At 36.6% G+C, this 23,677-nt stretch overlaps 4 protein-coding genes across 5 annotated transcripts in view; 1 reads left to right on the top strand and 3 right to left on the bottom strand.

Annotated features, from left to right (window-relative positions):
- Positions 1–107: 107 nt before the first annotated feature.
- Positions 108–6,362, bottom strand: LOC107717403 (phospholipase D3-like). Of its 2 annotated transcripts, none has more exons than XM_016524137.1 (11): positions 5,838–6,362; positions 4,610–5,497; positions 3,728–3,912; positions 3,459–3,642; positions 3,192–3,306; positions 2,929–3,056; positions 2,430–2,633; positions 1,907–2,046; positions 1,058–1,223; positions 874–973; positions 108–635 (listed from the first exon to the last, which is right to left on the bottom strand). In XM_016524137.1, the coding sequence occupies exons 1-11, from the start codon at positions 5,838–5,840 to the stop codon at positions 430–432; spliced, it is 2,319 nt and encodes a 772-aa protein (XP_016379623.1). In that variant the 5' UTR covers positions 5,841–6,362; the 3' UTR covers positions 108–429. The 2 variants fall into 2 exon arrangements, with proteins under 2 accessions (XP_016379623.1, XP_016379622.1); XM_016524136.1 differs by having other exon boundaries at positions 3,728–3,915.
- Positions 6,363–6,699: 337 nt separating this feature from the next.
- LOC107717404 (integral membrane protein GPR137-like) lies at positions 6,700–10,114 on the top strand. The gene is made up of 5 exons (XM_016524139.1): positions 6,700–6,790; positions 7,711–8,333; positions 8,414–8,463; positions 8,563–8,803; positions 9,692–10,114. Exons 2-5 carry the CDS (start codon positions 7,989–7,991, stop codon positions 9,887–9,889), a joined length of 834 nt encoding a protein of 277 aa, XP_016379625.1. The 5' UTR covers positions 6,700–6,790; positions 7,711–7,988; the 3' UTR covers positions 9,890–10,114.
- A 779-nt stretch (positions 10,115–10,893) lies between these two features.
- LOC107717405 (E3 ubiquitin-protein ligase synoviolin) lies at positions 10,894–17,868 on the bottom strand. The gene is given in 16 exon segments (XM_016524140.1): positions 10,894–11,630; positions 12,871–12,983; positions 13,073–13,256; positions 13,363–13,503; positions 13,590–13,739; positions 13,821–13,978; positions 14,072–14,156; positions 14,547–14,629; positions 14,734–14,833; positions 15,120–15,246; positions 15,487–15,590; positions 15,837–15,885; positions 16,560–16,712; positions 16,799–16,891; positions 16,968–17,105; positions 17,608–17,868. Coding segments are annotated over 15 exon segments (1,842 nt in total). The 5' UTR covers positions 17,100–17,105; positions 17,608–17,868; the 3' UTR covers positions 10,894–11,460.
- A 1,567-nt stretch (positions 17,869–19,435) lies between these two features.
- Positions 19,436–23,677, bottom strand: part of LOC107717391 (mothers against decapentaplegic homolog 5-like) — a 15,713-nt gene continuing 11,471 nt past the window's right edge. Inside the window, exons 4-6 of the mRNA XM_016524122.1 lie at positions 21,955–22,176; positions 20,456–20,712; positions 19,436–20,163 (exon numbers count right to left, since the gene is read on the bottom strand). Coding sequence (XP_016379608.1) covers positions 20,020–20,163; positions 20,456–20,712; positions 21,955–22,176 — 623 coding nt within the window. The 3' untranslated portion in view covers positions 19,436–20,019. The remainder of the gene's footprint in view (positions 20,164–20,455; positions 20,713–21,954; positions 22,177–23,677) is intronic.

The following is a 23,677-nucleotide window of genomic DNA, read 5'->3' on the forward strand; positions in this document are numbered from 1 at the left end:
GAAAAATCTAAACGAAATATTCAAAACATCAGAGCACAAGCATTTTCTTTAATGAAAAGGCAGTTTAATTTGAAGACAAACTTTACTGTCATTACAGCCAAGGCACCTATTACAACAATATTTCATTTACATGCATGTTTAACCAGTTCAACATCAAAAATCAGTGCTTGCTCAAGGACCTTGTCCTTATTCTGGCAAATGTCACATAATGCAAATATACAATAAATGCACTTGAAAAAAAAAAAAAAATGAATATATGCCATATTTATAACAAACATTAAAAATGCACAGCATCCTTCTGGCAAATACATACATCATAAATAAGTTATCAGTAGGCAGGAATGCCACACGGATGAGTTTTTGGTTTCTGATGGTTTTATTTTTTGAATCATAGTGCATAGCAACATAACAAATAAAGAGCGTGGTATATTATGTAAGCTTTTTTCCGCTGCAGTGCTCCGCGTGAACATCAGTGAGGGTTTGAGCGTATTCTGAATGCCAGTCCCTCTGGAAAATCTCCTGCATCTGGCTCTGAATGGTTTGCTGGCCCTGCCCTACTGCAGAACCCGTCTGATTCACAACAAGCCCAACCCCTGCCGTCTGGGTGAAGTAATTCTCAGACCAGTTGGAAGTTCCTGTAAAACACAATATAACAATCAGTCATCATAGCAGGATTATAAAACTGACATTCACTTGACTCCAAACTCATATTCACAGCAATTCCTTTGTAAATGTAAACATTGACTGTTTCTGTTGGCAGGTTTTTTACGATGCAGCGCCAAACCTGCCGTCAGGTTGCTGGAATATGGAAAAACATGCAAGTGAGATCATGCTGTGAAATTTGTACATGTCGAGAGGAAACAGCGAACATACCGATGTAAACAACTCGATCAGTCACCATGTACTTGGCATGGTTGACACGTGCAAACGGGATCCTCTGCTGCTCTCGTGTTGAAGGCACCTCAAAAACTTTCTGTGAAATAAAATGTTTTAGACATTAAATCACCAGTGATGGCTGGATGAAAAAAAAAGATGTAAAGAGCACACAGAAACGTACAGCATGAATGTTGCAGCTCAGAGGGGGCTTGTTGAGGACTGATAAAGACTGGAGGAAAACAAACATGGCACCAGGAGAATGACTCCAACAACTGACCAGCAGCTTCACCTCAACACCTCTCGTGCAAGCTGCCTCACGGAGGGCCGAGTCGATGACAGGCCAAAACCTAAATGACATAAGACACTGAAAACATCACAATAATCTTTCACATGCTTTATAAACTGTGCATGCAAATGTATTCAATTTTCAAAGTTACACCCAGTGTTTTTTTTAGTATCGTTGAGATACTACATTAGGTTTTTTTTTTCATATTTTTTGTATTTTCCATTTTCTTGTGTTTTTCTTTAAATGTCTATACAGTTTTTATTCCTTTTTAGTTTTAGTTATCTTTCACATGTTATGTAAACTAGCTAAGCTAAGCTATTAAACACCATGTACATTCAAATATATTACATTTTCAAAATTACCCCCAGTGTTATTTTAGTATAATTGAGATACTATTTAGCTTTTTAAAAATATATTTTGAATTAGTTTTTATTTTGTTTTCCATTTTAATTTCAGTGAATGTTTTGTCACTTTGTTGCGTGTTTTTGACCATTTTTTTAATGTCTGTATTCTTTTGATACATTTTTGATTAAATTTTAGTTTTAGTTATTTTAGTACATCAAAAGAAATAAAAGGAAAAAAAATAAATGCTTCTTTTGCAACAAATTAAAACAAAATAATGTAAAAATCTAATTTAATATTTTATTTTAGTTAAGTAACTTTTTTATGGTTTTAATTTTAGTTAACTATAATAACGCTATAAACTACAATAACCCTGACTGAATATCAAATGCTAAAGATTACCGAATGGGCTCCGTGAACTGGGACATGGGAAGGTAGTCCATCACAGACACATAGATGAACCGCTCAGCATCAGCAATTACTGACAGGATGCTTGAGAGATCGTCAGAACGGCCATATGATGATAAAGAAGGAGGGGAACTCTATAAGAACAAGTCAAAAACCGTCATGTGATATTAAGAATGAAACATGCTAAAAATGCATGTGTCATGTTTAGAAATTAATGAAAATGAACATGATGAACATATACTGACCATGCAATGTATTAATTAAAAAGCATGATTTTTCTTAAGTGAAAAAGGTGGCAATATGACAAAAAGACAACATTTCTACACAATATGTCAAATGAAAAATAGACACATGGAATAAATGAAAATCAGTCAGCAAAAAAGCCAGAGAATAAGTGGAAATGTGAACAGGTTGAATAAAATTATTGCAAAACATGCAATGAAAAAATATTATGAATATGGTAAACATAAACAAGACCATACAAATGAAGTCAACTTGTGAGAGAAACTCAACTCACAGACAAATAGACACGTGCAGGGACACCGTTGAATTTAACAGCTAATGGGTACTTAGAACTGAAGAGGGCAGAGAAACGGCCCGGCCAGAAAGGAGGTAGAGATCCATTCTTCTGAGCTCCAACGTCCCAGTACACGTCAAATATCCGTGAGGCGTCCTGTGCTAGACAGCTGCAGTCTTCCACAGACACTCCAACCTCTTTCACCTATTAGAAACATTGATTATTCTTCTATACTATATGCATAGATATTTTTAAGGACTGATTATTATTAGCCATTTTGATATTATAGACTTATAAACTGCATTGGATAATAAATAAAAAATACAATTATTTAAATAAAATAAATAATAAAAAAAATGTAAAATAAAATATCATAAAATCACAAACACATTTACATGTCAAAGACCTGCATACACACTGACCATGCATATTTGCATGTCAACAGAAACCTTTTGTCCAGTCAGATAATGCTGCACAATGTCACTAGATTTGGACGTACCTGGGTAAGGGAACGCCAATCCATGTTTGCGCTCCCTAAATACATGTGTTTCTTATCCACAACCCATAGTTTGGTGTGCAAAATGCCTCCAGTGATGCTCTGCAGGTCAACTCCCCTGACCTCAGCCCCTGAGAGAAAGCACAAAGCAAGAAAGTACATAAGTACATAACATCCATTCCAAACCATTCAACCGCTCACTATTCTCAATGTATACGTTTTCACGGGCTGCATGCAAATGTGCAATAGGCACGCTGTTGTTGTACCCGTTGCTACCAGTTCGTCTGTGTCTGCAATGTATGGCTGAGGGGCGTTTACAGCAATCTTCAACTTCACTCCATTTGGCTCCAGCTGCTTCAGTTGGTTGAACACTTTTTTGCCCTATAGAAAGGATATAATAAATGAAATGCCTTCTCATATAATCAGAATCAGTATTATCCTATCAGATCATATGCAGGTAACAAATGTTCTAGAGCCTTCAGAGTACATTATTCAACACTTCTGCACAGTGAAATATCTACAACAGATCATACCAGCACAGACGAGGGCTCCGTAAGGCCAAGGTCTGAATCTCGGAGTGTGAAATAGAAAGCACCAATGTGGACAGAGCGGTTTGCTTTGTTTAGCAGATTAGTCCAAGTGTCTGAAATGTTCTGCAGGTGTGGCGAGCCGGAAGGGAAGCTGAGGCCCTCAGGGACACTCTCAACAAGAGTAAGCCTGATAGGGAGCGTTTAGAAACACATTAACATCTCAAACTCACCATTTAAATCCTTAAAAATATGAAAAGGACCCGTTTCCTCACCTACAGTCAGAGATGCATGTCTCTTGAGGCATCCAGAAACTTTCCAACCAGTGCAGCTCCAGTTGTGACATCAGGTGTGACACAGATTTAGGGACTCCATACTGCCAGACGTGCGATGCAAGTCCACCCAAAAGGAGGAGAATGGTGGGCAGGAGACAGAAAAGGGAAAAGCTTCTTCCTTTTGTCTGCTAAAACAATAGAAAATTGGTGATATTAAATTAAAACAAATAGACCTTCTGTTTACTTATGCAAACATCTTTCCAATAAGATATACGTATATCTCTGTTAGTGATGAGTAGAGATTGTGGCTGTTTCATTTCACATATCCTCTTCTGCTGGAATTCTGTTGTGTTTTGATGGCGAAACAAATACTTGTCAAGGCAACTAGTCTCAAAAATTAGTTTACGTATGCAAATCAGAGATCAGAGAATCAAATCAGAGAAAGACATTCTGGTCTGTATATATGGCTTTTATTTTCTTAATATTTTTGTCTTGTAAAAATATCTAAAAATTTACTTGAGGAGCAAAATGACTCATGGTATGTCATTTTGTTTCTTAAGTAAATGTATCTTAGATATTCGTACTGGAAAACAAAAGTAAGAAACTCATTTTTTGCAGTTTGATTCCTTTTTTCAAGGTAAATGTTAGGGATTTAAAAAAAAAAAAAACATTTTATTATTCACCAGGAGAAAATTGCATGTCTGTTGACTTAGAAACGTAATAACACGCCTCTCCTCAACAAGCATGGTTTAGGTAGCACAAACAGTGCTGGATGAAGTTTAATATTTAGGATTAGAGGTTTGTTGAAATCTATAACCCTTATGAACAATAGTATTCTTGCTTTAGCAAACACCATTAATTACGAAATATGATTCACCTCACCTTGGAGGGTGTACACGGTTTGGTCTTGGTGTGTTTTGTGTGAGAAGTATCGGCAGTTTGGCTTCCCTGTTGTGTTTCTTTAAAGCATTTTTTACTATCTGAAGGTTTCTGGATCTTAGCAGTTTCATCTTGATCACTAAGTATGGATCCATCATCCTTATCTGGAACACATTCCACATCATTCCCTGTGACGCTATTTTCTTCTGTCCAATGTGACTGGGATACACCTCCTTTTTCAAAGTCCTCTCTCAAAGGATCTTCTTCACAAGCTTGATCAGATGCCACATGCTGATCAACAGAGGAGCGTGAGCTCAGATCCTCTACGACGGCATCCTGCGCCGACATCTGCTCATCTTCTGAGATGGTTTCTCCGCTTGTGGGTTCTATGACAAGATCAGAGGTCTCATAGACATTCCTGAGTGGGGGTCGTTTTAGTGACATATCAAGCTGATCAGAGTCTTCTGTAATCTCAGGCGTTTGATCAAGAGGTTGATTTATTTTCAGAGCTAAAAGAGAGGAGGTGTGACCCGAGATTTCACCTTGAGGGAGAACATCAGCGAGGCTTGTGTGTAAACGAGCCGATGGGACGGGCAGGCCTGTTTCTCTCCCTCCAGACCCTGACATGTTCACTCTTCCAGCCTCTGTAGAGCCAGCTCCCTCTTTTTGGCTCTGCTGGATAGATCCATCCGTCTTCGGTGATGACTCTGCACTCTGGACGGTGACTCGCTTGCGGCCCAGGGAGCTTTGAAAGGTAGGGATGCGGGACAGCGGTGCTCTCCCTGCTTTGCGGGGCTCCTCTCCATCCTCCTTCCTCTCGAATGCTGCTTTCTCATTCTCTTCCTCACCTATCAAATGTTCTGCTGACCTGAAATGAACATCCTCTGGTTCCTATAGCATAAGTTGAATGCAAAAAACATTATATAATGGGTGTATACACATGTAATGTATATGTAATTCATACACAATCTTCATATGCATGTTATTAGCAATTATTCAATGCAAAGAGTGTATTTAAGGTGTAAATAGATAGATAGACTGTATAATAATCTCTATTTCCCTTAATCTCTGGTTAGCAAGTAGCAATTACTGGAACAAACGTTTGTCTAACAAACCTTCAGAGAGGTCAGACGACAAACTGTAAAGCTTAACCGCTAAAGGAAACTGTTGTAACCTTTTTAAACACTAAGCCAGCAAGTTTGAGACATAAGTTAGCAAGCAAGCTACTCACCATGACCACAGCCGAGACTGTAACGTTTTATCTGTAACGAGTAACTATTTTTAAAAATAAAAATGTGTGAACACAATGTCTGACGAACTGTACGAGGAGATAAACTCGTTATCGGTCCATTTGGACGGCTGTAGTTGAAGAGAAGGAGGTTTGTAAGGGCGATGCTGTCTCTGTCTGCGACGTGGCTGCAGAACTACAGCAGTAACAGCACACAGTGCTGCGGTACAGTGAAGAGAGAGAGAGAGAGAGAGGAAGAAGAACCTCGCCTACTAACGCATACGTTACAAACCACTTCTGACTCACAACCTGTGAATCTGTACGTACTGCTGCGAAACATAACAAATAACAAATAAAGTTATGAAATGATGAGCTCGTCAATTACAGAGGAGTAGCCTACATGTGTAACCAATAACTTAAACCAGAATGTTAATTTGCGCGTCAGTCAGTTTGTGTAATGAAACGCAGGTATAAAAGATGATGACAGACAGAAATGTCAGCTGATGGTGTAAAATTGAACTAAGCGCCGTTTCCTGTTCTCAGTACAGCGCGGTAAAGCAATGGGCGTTTTTTCATGATAGGTCTGCTTCCTGCAATACTGTAAACCACGCCCACTGTATACTGCCCACAGCCGACAAACCACGCCCACAAAGTACATAATGCTATCAGTTTTCGAGATTGCGGAACTCTCACCGTTCCTCTTTCCACTCATTTTAAAACATTTTAATTTTTAAAACTCTTCAGTAATTCTAAAATGTTAGTGAGGAGGAAGTTAGATAAGTGGGCGTGGTCTCGCAGGAGGAGGAAGACGCCTTTGTTTACGTTTTTCATGACTAGCATGTACAGCTAGATGTCGCCAACAGCGATGAGTCGGTTTGATAACGCAGTGCATAAACAAGTGATGAGGAGAAGGATTTATCGGATTTGTTACGTCGACTACATGGCTTTAGTCTATTGTAAGTTAATGTTGAATTTAATTTAGTAATATTTAAAGCAGTTTTTAAAAATGTGTGTCGCTTATTTATGTCAAAACCGGTCCGACCTGTGAACTAGCAAATCGATTTTTAACTCAATCTAGCAACGTTAGCCACTCGGCTAGCCGTTTTAGATCAGTCTAAAGTCAGTTTAATACATATGTTTGATTGTTAGAATTAGTTAAACAGTTTAAAACTATTATAATTTGTGCGGTACAGTCTACCCGGTAGATGAACAACAGCTCTTAACGAATAACGGGCTGTCATCGCGATTGTCAAAAATCCTAATCACATTATTAATAATGTACAATAAATGACTGGTTTCAGACAAAATATGCTTTTGTTTTCGATTAGGGAGATAGTGTTCTTGATATCAGTGTGAATGTTTTGAGTTGTTATGTATTTATCGGATTTGTTACGTCGACTACACGGCTTTAGTCTATTGTAAGTTAATGTTGAATTTAATTTAGTAATATTTAAAGCAGTTTTTAAAAATGTGTTGTCGCTTATTTATGTCAAAACCGGTCCGACCTGTGAACTAGCAAATCGATTTTTAACTCAATCTAGCAACGTTAGCCACTCGGCTAGCCGTTTTAGATCAGTCTAAAGTCAGTTTAATACATATGTTTGATTGTTAGAATTAGTTAAACAGTTTAAAACTATTATAATTTGTGCGGTACAGTCTACCCGGTAGATGAACAACAGCTCTTAACGAATAACGGGCTGTCATCGCGATTGTCAAAAATCCTAATCACATTATTAATAATGTACAATAAATGACTGGTTTCAGACAAAATATGCTTTTGTTTTCGATTAGGGAGATAGTGTTCTTGATATCAGTGTGAATGTTTTGAGTTGTTATGTAAAACCTGGCTGTGTTGACTTTCATTTTTATTTTGCAGGTGCGCATCACAGATTGATTGATACGGGGACTTCTGAGAAATGACATTTCAGACGTTTCGTCGTGTAGTTTGATCCTGGCTTCATCATATGTGACAGAATATTACATAGTAACTAATGATGATTCACGCATGCCTGAACATGCCCGAATTTTGTTTTCCCTTTGTGTTGATATGATTTATCTTGACATTTTACACCAGTTTTGTTTTATTTTCTTTTAAAGCTTTGGTCTATGCATTGTATTATATAATTGTAATCTTTTTTTACATCCATCATCATAATGCACGTTCCAGTTCCACCTTCCCCCATGAAACCAGCTGTGGCCCCATCAGTACAGCTGGGTGTCACGGTTCTTTACACTTGTCTTTATGGGGGTCTGTTTTTAGTTGTATACGTTCAGCTTTGGTTGCTGTTACTCTACCGGCATAAGCGATGGAGTTACCAGAGTATTTTTCTTTTTCTTTGCCTGTTCTGGGCAGCGCTTCGCACAACGCTCTTCTCGTTTTATTTTCATAATGCCCTTGCGGCCAACCACCTGCCCACTCCAGTCTACTGGCTCTTTTATTGTTTCCCAGTGTGCTTGCAGTTCTTTACCCTGAGTCTCTTCAACCTTTACTTCACTCAGGTGAGACAAGTTATAGTGAAAGATGTTTGCATATCTGAGAAAATAGTCCACTCCTTAATAACACTGTTTCACTTTGACAGGAGTTGCTCAAAGTTAGAAGCGTATTCAGCATTGAGCCCAGGAAAGCACTGTGAGTGGATTTCCATACTAGCATGTTAATGGAAATCATCTGATTATTTGTTTAATGAGAATTGTGTGTGTGTGTGTGTGTGTAAACTTTGACTTCTAGATGGGTGGCACGGTGTGTGTATGCCACCATGAGCGTCATCTTCCTGTGTGTCAATATAGTTTGCGCAAGCCTCGGACAGCATGGCGCTTCCGGTGGAGCTAGTGAAAACACGTGGAGCCTGGTTCTGGTTCGGGTGCTGGTTAATGACCTACTGTTCATTCTGGAAGCTGTGTGTCTGGCCACATCTCTGCTCCTCTTAACTCGATCCTCGCACCCTACCACTCCTTATATACGCAGCAAGGTACATCATTTTCGAATGCTTAAAGAAATAGTACCCAATCCTCTGATCCTCTGCAGTGAATGGGTGCCGTCAGAAGGAGAGTCCAAACAGCTGATAAAAACTTCATAGTAATCCACACCACTCCAGTCCATCAGTTAACGTCTGGTGAGGTGAAAAGCTGAGTGATTGTAAGAAACAAATCCATCATTAAAACTTTAAACCATCGCTTCTGGATAAAATATGAGTTTGTAATCCATAATAACGTATCCAACAGTGAAAAAGTCCATCTCCTGTTGTCCTCTCACTTCAAAATCCGCTGACATATTTTTTTAGAACTATTTTTTTTTCTCTTGTAAACAGTGCTTGATCTGTGCATATTTCTCTCCTGATTCAGACGAAAAGACTTTTTCACTGGAGAAGGCAATATTATGCAGGACTCGTATTTTAGCAGGACGCAATTTTACCAGGTTTAAAGTTAAAATGCCTTAATAATTAATTTGTTTCTATAAACTTGCAGCTTTTTTACATTATTTGATGGACTGGAGTGGTGTGGATTACTTGTGGATTATTGTGATGTTTTTATCAGCAAATCTTCATTTTTGTGTGAAATATTCCTTTAACCTCAAACGGCAGTTGCAATCCACTTTTACTTCTGTAATCTGAAATATTATGATATAGTTTAAAATTAACCTAGGAACATCTTTGAATAACACCTTCTGCTAAATTAATGATTAAAATGTAAATAAGAACGTAAATAGAGTCAGATTCGATTTGATGTTGATTTTAACATTTACATCCATTATGATCTGCTGTATCATTTTCAATCTTATTTGCCACTCATGATAAACAAGACAAACTTTGGGACCAAAAAGGTTATTTGCAGCTATTTATTTAGTCTTCTGCTTGCAGGGGCTTTGTCGGACTGCGGTGCTGGGGGCAGGTGTCATCTTGCTCTTCTCTAGCAGGGCGTGCTACAATCTTGCTGTGCTGCTTTTGTCTCAGAATCATAAAGTGGAGGCCTTTGATTATGACTGGTACAACATCTCTGATCAGGAAGCATCTGTACTTCTGAAGTTGCACCTTGACTTTTTAAAGCTGACCAGTTAGACTAGATGCTTGTGATAAAAGGAACCAGTTGGCGGTTTTTCTATAAGGAGTTATTACCACATTTACCTTTTCATCATTTATAAGGGTAACCTTAAAATGTATTAACATATTATTTTTGTGCAGGATGATGATATTCTATTTTAAGTGGTGCATACGGAAGCAATACTTTTGGTACTAACCTTGTGCTCTGATATTTGTCAGTTTATTTGAATAAAAAACTAATTTAAACGGTTTCATTTTATAATTTTTTGTTTACAAATTTATGGTGCACTCAGAATTTGTCTCGTCAGAATCTCAGAAAATACAAAAAAAATCTGAATTTAGAAATGTAATATTTGTGAAAATGCATGAGTTGGTCATAAAAACATAAAAAAATTATCTTAGGTTAATGGTCATTATTATGACATTTGTTTTTTTGTACTTTAGTTTGGAGTGGGTATGATATTTAAATTTTTTTTTAATAAGTCTCGTGCTCACCAAGGCTGCATTTATTAAAATAATTTTTCAGCATCATTACTCCAGTCTTCAGTGTCACATGATCCTTCAGAAATCGTTCTAATATGCTGATTTGCTGCTCAAGAGACATTTCTGATTAGTATCAGTGTTAAAAACAGTTGTGCTGCTTAATATTTCTGTGGAAACCATGATACATTGTTGTTCAAGATTCAAAAGAACACCATTTATTTGAAATAGAAATCATTTGTAACATTATTAATGTCTTTGTTACTTTTAATTAACCGAGTCCTTGCTGAATAAAAGTATTAATTAAAAAATAGCATACTGACCCCATACCTTTAAATGGTATAGTTGATAAACTCACTAGACATTCAAGATTCAAAAGAACACCATTTATTTGAAATAGAAATCTCTTGTAACATTATTAATGTCTTTAATGTTACTTTTAATTAACAGAGTCCTTGCTGAATAAAAGTGTTAATTAAAAAAAATAGCAAACTGACCCCATACCTTTAAATGGTATAGTTGATAAACTCACTAGACATACGTCTCTTGCGAACAATTTATTGTGCTGTATGTACAGATCCTCCTATTAAAACACTTTATACATTATGTACAGTAAGTTAATTTAGATTTTTGGTTGAAGATCATCTTTTACCCATAACCAAAGTTAATCTAAGAAAAAATCTATGATGTAGCGCTTGAAATAATGAAAATACACAAAGAAGGGGAAAACATCAAGTTTTAAGGGCACACAAGAAATCAACAGACCTTGTTCCTCTGAGAGACAGAAATCACATTCAGAGAGGAAAGTCTCAGCATTACTCGAGTCAGACGTCACAGTGGACTTTCAAGGTGCAAGGCTTTTTTTTATCCTTAATATCTTTATGCGTGGTAACCCAGAAACCAGTTCTCTGCCTGAGTGTCTTCCGTACGCGTTACAATGACAAATCCTCCACACAACGGGAAGTGCTTGATGTGCTTCATTTAAATGAACATATAAGAACACATGAACTTTCCTCAGATAATCTGACATCTCAACATGCCAAGTGCCAAGAGAAGCATTTCTACTGTCAAAGTCAATTCACAATTGCACGTTTAAATGGATCACGTCATCAGTGGTCAGGTGTATTAGTGGTCTCCAGTTTACGCAGGCGACGTCGTCTCAACTCGGCGGCATTTGGCTCACCGTCATCCTCATCTTCATCCCCCTCCTTCCTGTCTTTGTCCACTCCTGTGGTTGAGTCTGGTGGAGAAAAGCCTGTAGCTCCATTTACAGATCCATCTATGAACAAGAGAATACAATGACCCTGGAATCAACATACAACCCTGATGCCAGGTAGCCACTTTTAATGGCTACATACTTGTGTGTCACAGTATGTCAGTATATTGATTTAAACAACAAGAACTGTTTCAGTACAATCGTTTTTTTTTTTTACTTTTTATATGAATTTAAACATTTTAAACCTAAAATCAGCAAGCTTTTATTTAAGCGGGTTGCTGCCAAGTAAGTATAGAGGCGCTGCAGAGTGAAGCGCGTCAGTTTCAGTTTCTCAGTTTTGCTCTGAAACCGGAAGCGCACAGCCTAAATTTATGCTTTCAGTTCGAATAGAAATCTTACACAGTATTACTCGATCTAAAACGATGATTGTGCATTAACAGCTGTCAGCCATGTTGGTATGCAAATGAGCTGTTTGAACTTTTACACAGCGCATTTTTTATTTTGGTCACTCTTTTGCACCATTTATGTGCACCCGTTTATATATATATATATATTAATGTTTTTAACATGATCCTTCAAAAATCATAAATAAATATGCTGATTTGGCACCCAATTTTAATTATTAATTATGGTTCTTATTATCATCAATGATGGAAAAAGTTTTTGTTGCTTAATATTTTTGTGGAACCTGATCTTTTTTTTCAGCATTCTTTGATGAATAGAAAGTTCACTGAGCAGCATTTATTTGAAATAGATTTTTACGCAACTTTATACATGTCTATCACTTTTGAGCGGTTTAATGCATCCTTGCTGAATAACAGGATTTCTTTCAAATAGTAGTATCATGGTTTCTATACAAATATTAAGCAGCACAACTATTTTCAACATTCATAATCATAAGAAATGTATCTTGAACAGCAAATCAGCATATCAGAATGATTTCTTAACAATCATGTGACACTGAAGACACACACACACACACGTTTACTTAGCTATCTAAATGGGGACATTACATAGACTTCTGTTGTTTTTATATACAGATAGTTATACACTTTTTAACCTAAACCCACCCCTACCCCTCACAGAAAACCTTCAGCATTTTTACAATTTCAAAAAACTGTGTTTACTTAATTTTTTATAGCAGTTTTACAAATGAGGACGTCCCCAAATGGAGGTTTTTGGTGATTTTGTCAGGTTTTGCTCACTTTTGGGTACAAATTTGTCCCCAAAATATGGTTAAGTAAACACACACACACACACACTAGCTTAATCATTCAAGAAGTTGTGGCATCATTCTACTCACCGCTCTGAGCCTCGTTCTCCTGACTGGGAGTTTCCGTGTTGCCCGTGGAGGAAGAGGACTCCACATTCACTGATGTACTCGTCTCACCAGCGTTGGTTTCTGATCTTGGAGGACTAAACAGAAAGTAAAAAAAGAAAGAAAATACGGGGATTTCAGAGGTAGGAACTTTTTATCAAACGAACCTCAAGCCATGTTTGCATACCTTAATGTAGCCACCGTGCTGAGGTAGTGATGAATGTTGAGCATGGCGGCATCCAGCAATGTGTGGATGTTGTGAAGGCACTGCAACCTGGCTTCCAAACCCCGCCTGCCCTCCTGCTCCAGTTCTCTGAGCTCGGCCTCTGACATGGTGGACAGAGTCGATGGTGGCGGTGGCATGGATGACACTAGTAAACACAGGGGTCACAGATTACTCAAATATATCTTGCAAAAGCATTTTTTTTTCAATGATGCATGATATTATAGTGCCGCATTTTGCCCACTCTGACATACTAAAGGGTGGAGGTGGAGGCATCGGCAGCCATGGAGCTGATGGGAAAGGTGGAGGCATGGAGAAGGGGAATCCAGGCATTGCTCCGGGAGCAGCAGAGGCACTGTCTGCATTCGGCTGGGTCGAGCTGCTGGCTCCTGATTCTATCCGACACAATGTGAAAATTATTATGAGAATCATGGGTATTCCAGCTTTTCACAGTGAGGTAAGATAAATAAGAGCTGCTGACCTGCTCCCTGGGCCTGTGTTGCAGCGGTGCTGGTCTGTGGAGCGTCAGTAGCTGCCTGTGCACCTGGAGCAGCAGGAGGAGGCGCGCCTGGGAAGGGACCCCAAAAGGGAAACAGACCAGGAGGAAACTGAGGCATCATACCTGGAGCAACTGCACAGAAGAGTAACCATGGTTTACAGAGAACAAACAGCCACGTCAGCAGATTAATCGGCCAGGTTTTGATGTTTTTACCATTGACAGGTGGAGGTACGGGGGCATTAGCAGGAGCAGCAGGGGCAGGTGCTTGTGCAGGAGCTGGGGCAGGAGTCTGGTTTGGCTGGGACGCTCGGAGGACATCCATACGACACGTCGGACACGTCTGCTGTCTTTGGAACCATGAGCGAAGGCAACTACAATGAGAGGAACGAACTATTCAGAATATGCATGCAGATGTCAACACTAAAGAAACCTGAGATTTTTTTCCATAAGCAGAGGAACTGAACCTTGAGTGAAAGATGTGGTTGCACGGCAGTTTCTTGGCTCCAGTCACCATCTCTTCTCTGCAAATGATGCACACATTGTCGGTGGCTGTGCGCGTGTATATATATATATATATATAATGAAGAAATTAATACTAAAAATTTTACACCGCACCGTTAATAAAAATAAGAAAAATGTTAAAATAATTCAAACAATAACACTTGCACATTATAGGGCATTTCAGATTATTTCAGAGATACTGAAAGTAAATACAATTTTAATAATTAAACTGTAAAAACTAATTAATAAATTCTAAAAATGTTAAACATGACAATACTAAGAACAACATTAAATACACAATAAATAAATACTAACTGAAAATTAAAAAATTACAAAAAATATTACACTGCACTATATTAATAAAAATAAACTAAATAAATAAAAAGAAAACTCTTAACAGTAATTCAAACAATAACACTAAAAGATATTTCAAATTACTCCAGAGAGATACTCACAGAGTATTCATATTACGAATGGCTCGTCGAGACATGATGGCGTCTGTTACTGCCTTCTTGAATTGCCTGAAAAGACAAACATTTTGCACACGACAAAAGATTAATACAAACTGTTCTAACTGTTGACAAAACATACCAGCATAGCTGGAATCTGATGATTTATCACTCACCGCATTGCGAGATACATGGGTCGAATGGCAAACAGAGGGAAGGTGTGCACTTTTATCATTATGGTCATGAACGCCATATACAAAAGCACCTTGATGAAACCTGAAGGATAAATGTAACATCAGTCAATCTGTGAATAAACATATTAAACACTGCACAACATAAAAAACACTAAATATACAATAAAAATAAATAAAAACATTGTAAAAAATAATTAAACTGAAAAAAAAAATAAAAAAAGAGGGAAGGTGTGCACTTTTATCATTATGGTCATGAACGCCATATACAAAAGCACCTTGATGAAACCTGAAGGATAAATGTAACATCAGTCAATCTGTGAATGGGCTATTTGGAAACATATCCCATGCTATGGTTCTCCAGGATGTACCTGTAAAGAGCTCTGTGTAGAGCATGTAGACGGCCTTATTGTCCCATGGATTCTCACTCTGCAGATCAACTGTATGCAAGGTGTACTTGACGAAGGTGGTGAGGACCATAGTCATCAGAATCGCATACTGAAAGACAAGCAGAAAGCGTTTACGGTACATCCACACCATTCATATTCCTGTTAAGCCATTGTTATTTTAAATCTCTAGTAGTATAAAATATATTCAACTGCTAAGATGACAAGCAACAAGTTATGGGACACCATGTGAGAAGGTTTAGGGTCAGTGGGCTTTTCATTAGTATCATTCATGAAATTTAGTTCTGCAGGATCTCCTTCAGACTAAAACTAGAATTAAACTGATGCTCACCTCAAATCCAAAAACCAGCTGCACTGACGCTCCTCTTGTTATAATGCTGTGACACGAATGATTGACAAACAGAAAGTCTAACACTGCCAGCAACACCATCAGAGCTGCAGCAGAGAGAAAAGAACATTAGTGACACGCTCATGAAATGATGCAATACCACCACGACCGTGAGTCCAAATAAGGCGGTCTAAAGTCAAATGCCTTGAAATTCAAGATACAGGTGCAGCTCAATAATTTGCATGTCCGGAAAAATGAGTTAGCAAAGTAGTTTCATATATAAAAGGGAAGTCAGAGATATATTTGTTGCTACAGAACACAGGCCACAGCAAATCCAGTCATGAATTACTCACAGAGAACTCTGAAGTGAAAGACCCATGAGATATTTGGACTCCTTTCCATCTAAAAATAAGATAAACAATGAAAGCCTTTTGTTTAAAAGCAAAAAAATATGTAATAAATAAAAAAATATATATTTTTTTTCAGATTAGATGTAACCTCTCAATGCTCACATCTAAAAATAAAATATGAAAACATATTCAAAAAATAAAAGATTTTTATAATGAAATTAAAATATAAAATCTAATGATACATATTTTTAAAATGAGATGTAACGTCTTAGTGTTTTCATATTTTGTCTGTTAAATGTGAACATTGTTCAAACGATAATTTAATTTGATAATAAAATAAATATAAAATGTAATAAATACATATTTTTATAATTAGGTGTAACCTCCCAATGTTAATATATAACAATAAAAGAATAAAAACAGTATTAAAAAAATTAATAAAACAAATATAAACTGTAAAAAATATTTTTTTCCCCAAATATTATGTAACCTCTCAATGTTCACATCTAACAATAAAATGACATTATATTCCAAAACAATAAAATAAATCTTATATACACACACATGTGCATATATAATTTATCAATAAAATACAAATATAAACTGTAATAAAAAATATTTTATTTTTAACAATAAAATATGAAAACATTATATTCCAAAACAATAAATTACATCTTTATAATAAAATAATAGTGATTTTTTTTTTTTAACAAACTGTTCGCTCACAAAGTCCACTCTGTCTTCAGCCAGCCAGTGGAAACACTTGAGGAAAAGCAGCAAAGTGAAAAGGGCCACAAAGCGAGGAGAGAAATCATCCCTGAAGACTGTAAAGGCTAAACAGGTCTCGGTCACCGCGTACCAGGAGCGTTCAATCAGGTGCTGAAAACACAAACAATGTACAAATAAGAATGACAAAAAGTCAACTTTCTTTTGCCTTTGCACACTTTGCAAATTTAGACACGAACCTCCATTTCAGCAGCTCTCAGTTGCCCAAAAAAGACCTTCCGCATTAATTTCCCCAAAAGGAAAACCAAAACGAAAGCCTGAATGTATAAAACCTGCCAAAGAAATAGTAGTCAAATCACAGAGTTTACAGTGCCTTTCCATAAGGATCTGACACCGACAACAACTTACTGCCATGCTAGGACTGCTTTTAGTGAGGTATACCACAGTGGGGTAGAACTGGTGCTTCATGAAGTAGGCATGAGCAACCACTGCGCCAGTCAGCACCAAACTGGTGCCTGTTGCAAGAGCGGCTCGCACCATCTTGCACTACAGAGGAGAGAAAACAAAGAAATCAGAATGGACTGTTCTCAAAACGACATGAGATGAGGGCAAAGACATTTCATAACACCGTGACAACATCAGTATTACAACACCATTCAGATGCAGAAAAAATTTATGCTAGTCTGGAAAAAGACATTTCCAGTACACTAAAGTGAAAGGGCCCAAATTACAGTATGTATATGCATTACGCATCAAGACCTATAATACATATTCTAAGAGCATAAATTAGTTAAATTAAGCTTTATTTAAATTACATAGTATTATGTTTGTATATTAAATGCTTGGCTACAGACTGTTTGAAAGCAGCACCAATTAGCTGAACAGTTATATGAAGGCTACGAAAGACAATATGACAGCAATAGTTAATCTACGATAACTTGGAGATAATAAACACTAACTAAATCCGCCACAGCATGTTTTAATAACCCGACCATATGCTGATATGCATCAAGTCTGGCCGACTAACATTAGCTAAAGCAGTCCTGACCCGCAGTGTGTCTCTCCTTCAGTCGCAGGAATCCGCTGTTTCTGCTTTAGAGAGGTGGCCTATGTTGAGTTCTGCTTCTAATAACCGCGTCTTGTGTCTATCCGTCCATCTAAAGCAATCGTGTCGCCTCCAATCTCTTGTAGACGCGGCCGCTTGACGGTTACGTGTTTATTTTTCGCTTGCTCTCGAGAAAGGCCACCTCACTTCCGGTGAGCGGTCAATCCTGCCAGTGGAGTGAAGACAGCGCAGCAGCTTCGAGATGACTGAACCGAGCAGAGTTTTGGTTTCAAAATAAAAGCTTACGAAACTTTCATCAATCCAGCTAGACAAGTTTGTTCGTTCCCACGAATAGGTTCTTTCGTTTCAGAGAACCATTTTTAATGGACTTTTAATACGCACAGCCAGGTACATTACGATAAACAAACAAAAAATAAGTGGGTACAAATAAAATGAAGTATTAATTTATTACAAAATTAACATTTTACAGCTTTCTTATTTTTTAAACTTAATATAACTTTTTTTGGTATTGTTGAATTTTTGCCTTTAAAACAAGGCTCACATTTACATTAATTTATCTAGAGCTGTCAAATGATTAATCGCGATTAATCGCTTCCAAAATAAGTTTTTGTTTACATAATATATGTGTACTGTGTAGGCCTATATTTATTATGTATATATATATAAATACACACACATGCATGTATATATTTAAGAAAAATATGTTTTGTTTATATATGTATATATATATATGTAAATATTTTTATATGTACATGTGTGTTTGTGTATCTATATATACTTAATAAATATACACACATTAGCAAAAACTTTTAATTTGGATGCGATTAATCGCAAGACATGACATAAGTGGAAAAAACGAATAAAGATTCTCAAAATACAGTTGAAAGCTGGGCATGATGTAATCTTTAAATGAATAAAAGTCTGTCCAAAAACAACCCGAATAAGGACAACTCCAAAATAAATGAAGCCACAAAATGTACAAAAAATATCATTATCACAATATAGACAGATAACTTCAAGATATAATCATTTTAGACACACTGTCCGAGTGCTATTGCTTGCTCAATCAATATAATTGTATTTTTTTTTTTTTTCATTTTGTGTTTTATATTTTTGATTGAAAAGTAAATACATTAATAAAACGACCCAGTCCAACCGGGCGTTATTGCGTTTTTAATGCTTAGTTGTTGTGGAGAAACTGTAACGCTCCTCAAATTCACACTGGTGATGTCTAAACGTTTCAACTTCTGTATTTAGAAAGCATTTTGGTCTGATTGCTCTATGATTGAGAACAAACACAGAGATACAGCAGGCAGATTCTATTCTATTCAATTACTAAAAGAATGACTTTAATGTGGTCTAAACTCCTGTTTTATATCCTAGAAAGCATATCGTTTTGATGTGAACAGCAACATTTTCTACCACCTTGGTGTAAAAATGTACAAAACTATTCACAGGTAAGGTTTTTTTTTGACAGGAACTGGTACTAGTACTAAAATATGCCATGTCTTGTCCAGTAGAGGGAGGCAAATAACAGACATCATGGTCCAGTTTAGTCTCCATGAGCACTGATTCCACTTGCAGAAATCTGTTTGTATAAAACAAGTACAATCATGCAACACTAATGAAATCTACGCACTTCTGTGTTTTCTGTCCTGGAGAACACGGACACTTGCAAGGACATATTGTGCTAGCCACCAGCTCTGGATTTAAAAATTACAAGTCTCAGTCCATATGGCTCACATGTACTCTAAGAGAGCAACAGCTTTCATTTGTAATCACAAAAACATATCAAATGAGCACAAATTTATCAGATAAAAGAACTTTATTTAAAAGCAGTAACTTTGATTTGCCTTAAGGCAACAGATGCTATAAAAAGGAAACATTTGTAATGAGCTTTGAGTCTAACAGTAAACATATAAAGGGAAATATGCCTTGTGAATAACAGGGATTAGACAACATACCAATTAAAAAGATTCTCATAGAACTAGGAAATTGCCATTTTCAACTGGTGTAAAGTGAAGTAGAGATACATGAAAGCATGTCAATTTCATTACTAGATTACCTACAGTTAGAGAAAATCAGTCATACAAGCATCATTTTAAAACAATTGCAAAAAAACAAACAAACAAACAAACAAACAGGAAGGCAATTGCTAAAGCAGTAGTTAGTCCATTTTGTGTCACTGCCTAGAATTTTCCTCAGCTAGATGTGCTTGTAGCCCCAGTTCATTCTTCTCGTTCTGACTGCCGCAGGATCCGGTCACCCTTCTGCAGGTAGTGTAAACAGTTCAGCCCTTAATATCTCCTTTTCTTTCAAAAGTGAAGAAAAAAGAAAGAAAAGAAAAACCAAAAAAAACAAAAAAACACTCTCCCAGCCCAGCAGGGCCCTTCATTATGAGACAGAAGAGATGGGGTTCAGAGGAGAACCCATTTGTGTTAGGACTTTATCCAGCCATTGGAGTGGACCGTGAAGATGCACTTCTATCCAGCAAGGTGTGCTCGTCACATCTTGTCTGTGATACTCTGCACCCCAGCCCTAAAAAAAAAAAAAAAAAAAAAATTAAGGAATAAATTTATATAGTTTAAATAATACACATTTTAACAACAAAAATTAAATGTGCTTTGATCAAATATGCTCACATATTTCTGCTTCTATATCCATTCACCTAGTCCCCATTTTAAATGCCTAACCGTAACATCCATTTTTGCCTGTTTTTAGTTAAGGTATAAAGTTACACAAGGATAGATCTTCTACTAAGTTTTTACTCCCTGAACTGTTAAAGGTGAATAACCATCTGAAAACTTCTCACTGGTGGTGACACTCGTACCTTTACAAAGCTCATGCGGATGGTGCACATCTTGGTGAGCTCGTAGACGGCCTCGAATCCGTGGTTGACAGACTGAGCGAGCAGCTGAGCAAATTCTTGGTTGTTGAAGATCTTGAGGCTGCAGCCGCTGGGGATTTTGCAGACAGTTGTGGGGTGGAAGCCATGATGGAAGTTGCAGTTTCGACTCTGGACGAAAATGCTGGTGTCACTCAGACACTCTGCATACACTTCTCCTCCAACGTAATACAGGTGGACACCTGAGGGAGAAGTGATCATCGTAAATGGACTTCTGAAATATTCTATAGAGTAAAACGCAAAATAATGAATATCTGGCTCAATAAACAGCTGCACATTCTGTGGAAGATTAGAAAAAGACATCTTGTAGGTCTTCCTGTTTTTTATTTCAATAGTGAATCATAATATAGTGCAACGATTCACCATTGTAATTGAACACGTTTGCTTTGAGAACTTTTATTTAACTTTTTAGGTGTGGAGATGATTCATTGTTATCACTGTAATATTAACACAACTGTCTTCATTGTTATGTATGAAAAAAAATGTCTTGCTTTTAAAGGGCCATGCACACCAAGGACAGTAACGATGATGATAATTATAAAAAGTAATAATCTAATTTTATGAGAATAGGGAAGTCCACACCACAGCTATAACAAGAGCAACAATTTCATTCAAATCACTTTCAAAACAATTTTTATCCAGCTGAACGCTAAAAACACTGGCAATCAGATCTACCCGAATTTAAAGATCTCGAGCATTTAAATTGGTAGACAACAAAACTACAGCACATACTTATAATAAACCATTAGATGGTGATAACGCCATATAGTTATCTTATTTGGTGTGAAAGGCTGTCATTATAGGTCATGCTGACAAACCTTTGGTACGGTGTTATTTTAGTATTGTTATACTATTGTAGTTTTTATTTATATTCCAAATTAGCTTTTATTTTTATATTTCTAGGTTTCACAAACTTTTTTGTAATTTTGTGCTTTGGTCATTTTTATTAGTTCATTTTTTATATTTCTGAACTGTTTTAATAGTTTTTTTTTGTTTTAATTATTTCAATTAGTCAACTTCAGTTAGCTGACAAGGCAACATTTCTAATGTTTTATGAAATTTTTATAACTTTTATAACTTATAACTGTAAATTATAACTGTTTTGTAATTTTGTGCTTTGGTCATTTTTATTAGTTCATTTTTTATATTTCTGAACGGTTTTAATAGTTTTTTTTTGTTTTAATTATTTCAATTAGTCAACTTCAGTTAGCTGACAAGGCAACATTTCTAATGTTTTATGAAATTTTTCACCTAATATTTAGCTTTATTTCATTCAACAAAAATGTTTTTAATAGTTTTAGTTACTGATAACAACACTGTTTTGCTGAAGGTTAAAGTCACCTCCCACTGGGTTTCCAGGGCTGAGTGAAATAAAGCACAGTTACAATGTACAAGATCTTTGTGGATAATAACTGCATGCATACCTTTGCCAATGTGGCGGCGAGTGTTTTCAATAGTGGAGTTGCGATTGACGTTAGAGAGCAGGCCCAGGCAGAAGCGGTTCTTGTTGTTGGATGGGTCAGTGAATCCATCAACCAGCACACTGGTGGAGGAAGCGTGGTAAGCCTCTCCCACACGATTATTCAGCTCATAGTACACAATAGAGCACCAGTGACTGGGCTCCTCATACTCCACTGGCTGCACATCTGAAAGACGAAAATAAAACAAGACCTTGAGCTTAAGCCATCTATTGTTTCAACTTGCTCAGATACTTCACCACATCAGCTAGATAAACATTCTGGAGAGATTAGAGGGAGATACCAGGCCAAAAGGATTTAAAGATTACAACAGGCAAACGGTGTTAGAAATTCAGGCTGTCATGATGGCAATGTTTTTAACTACACAGGTTGTTAGTGTGACTTTGCTTTATATAAAAAAACAAAACAAAACAAAACAAAAAAAAATTATTGTCAGGAGTTTTCTCAATGCTGTCTAATCAGATCGTCTTATTTTGGTCTGCCGCAAAACAAAGTTGTGTTTCCAAAGTAGCAGGTTGCTACAATGAGAGCTTCTGAAGAAAAACTAGTCATTCGATTTGCTAAACGCCCCCAAATGAAATGTACAAAGAGTCAACTGTTGTTGGTCATTTTTCTACAGTAATTTCTAGGCCTGGGTTAACAATATTGATTTCTTTAATTAAATTGATTCTCATTTTGATGAACCAATATCGATTCTTAAATCTCAAGATCGATGTTTTAGTCAGTGCTGTTTTCTGCTGATATATGAACAACACTTCACTAAGAATCATTTGTAGCATGCCTGCCATCCATCCACTAGTTGCAATGAGCTTTGCATTTTGTTACTTTTGATGTAAAACAAAGCCTCACCTTTCAAATCCTTCTGTCAAACTCTCAGAATTCAAACAATAAATGTGGTTTAGACACTTTAATATGCCGTGAAAAACCAGCAGGAAAGACGTTAAAACTGTTTGTAAACAACATAATGCAATGTAATTTAACTCTAGAGAGAATTTTGCTAAATATAGGCATATTACATATTCAGTTTATTTTTGTCTTAATGTAGGTTTGAATAAATCCATGACGGAAACAAGTTATGACAGCCACCGTTTAAATGTTTAAAACCAATTGGAGTAGAAACAAGTATATTATTAAACGCTCATAATTTTTAATGGTGTGTTTATTTAAAAATAAAATAGCAATTTAATTTTTGGACTGTTGTTAAATTTAACCTCATATATATTTCCAGTTTAAATGGGTGGGGCTCTTGGCAAGAATAGCCAAAATGTTTTCACTTTTATGCATGTAGTCAAAAGTCTGCTTCTGCAAGGCCATTGGCAATACAGGCCAATATTTCCTCTATAAAACAAGCCATAGACAGACAGACACTTCTGTAATGATGATGCTCAGATTTGAGGGAGTTTTTTGAAATATGTTCTTTGACATCACACCTGGACCACTTCTGAATAGGATGTTAATTAGGGATGCACAATATTGGATCTTTGCCGATATCCGATATGCCGATATTTTTCCCAACTCATTTTGGACGATACCAATACCGATATATTTCCTTTTGTTTGGAAACAATACCAAGTCTCTCCATTGTTTAAAAAAAAAAAACATTACACATTAATGAATAAATCCGTATATATATAAAATTATTTAATTTACAAGTGTCATGTTTGTGATT

Source organism: Sinocyclocheilus rhinocerous, unplaced genomic scaffold (genome assembly GCF_001515625.1).
Source record: "Sinocyclocheilus rhinocerous isolate Xijiao unplaced genomic scaffold, SAMN03320098_v1.1 scaffold1054, whole genome shotgun sequence".
NCBI classification, from domain to species: Eukaryota; Metazoa; Chordata; class Actinopteri; order Cypriniformes; family Cyprinidae; genus Sinocyclocheilus; species Sinocyclocheilus rhinocerous.

Bases quoted from the DNA above. Each gene is read 5' to 3' on its own strand.
- LOC107717403 (XM_016524136.1), bottom strand. The intron at 3,307-3,458 runs GTATGATCTGTT...TCCTTTCTATAG, and splicing joins CGGAGCCCTCGTCTGTGCTG to GGCAAAAAAGTGTTCAACCA. The intron at 3,057-3,191 runs GTACAACAACAG...GCTTTCTCTCAG, and splicing joins AGACGAACTGGTAGCAACGG to GGGCTGAGGTCAGGGGAGTT.
- LOC107717404 (XM_016524139.1), top strand. From the start codon at position 7,989: ATGCACGTTCCAGTTCCACCTTCCCCCATGAAACCAGCTGTGGCCCCA. The intron at 8,464-8,562 runs GTGAGTGGATTT...TTTGACTTCTAG, and splicing joins ATTGAGCCCAGGAAAGCACT to ATGGGTGGCACGGTGTGTGT. The intron at 8,804-9,691 runs GTACATCATTTT...TTCTGCTTGCAG, and splicing joins CTCCTTATATACGCAGCAAG to GGGCTTTGTCGGACTGCGGT.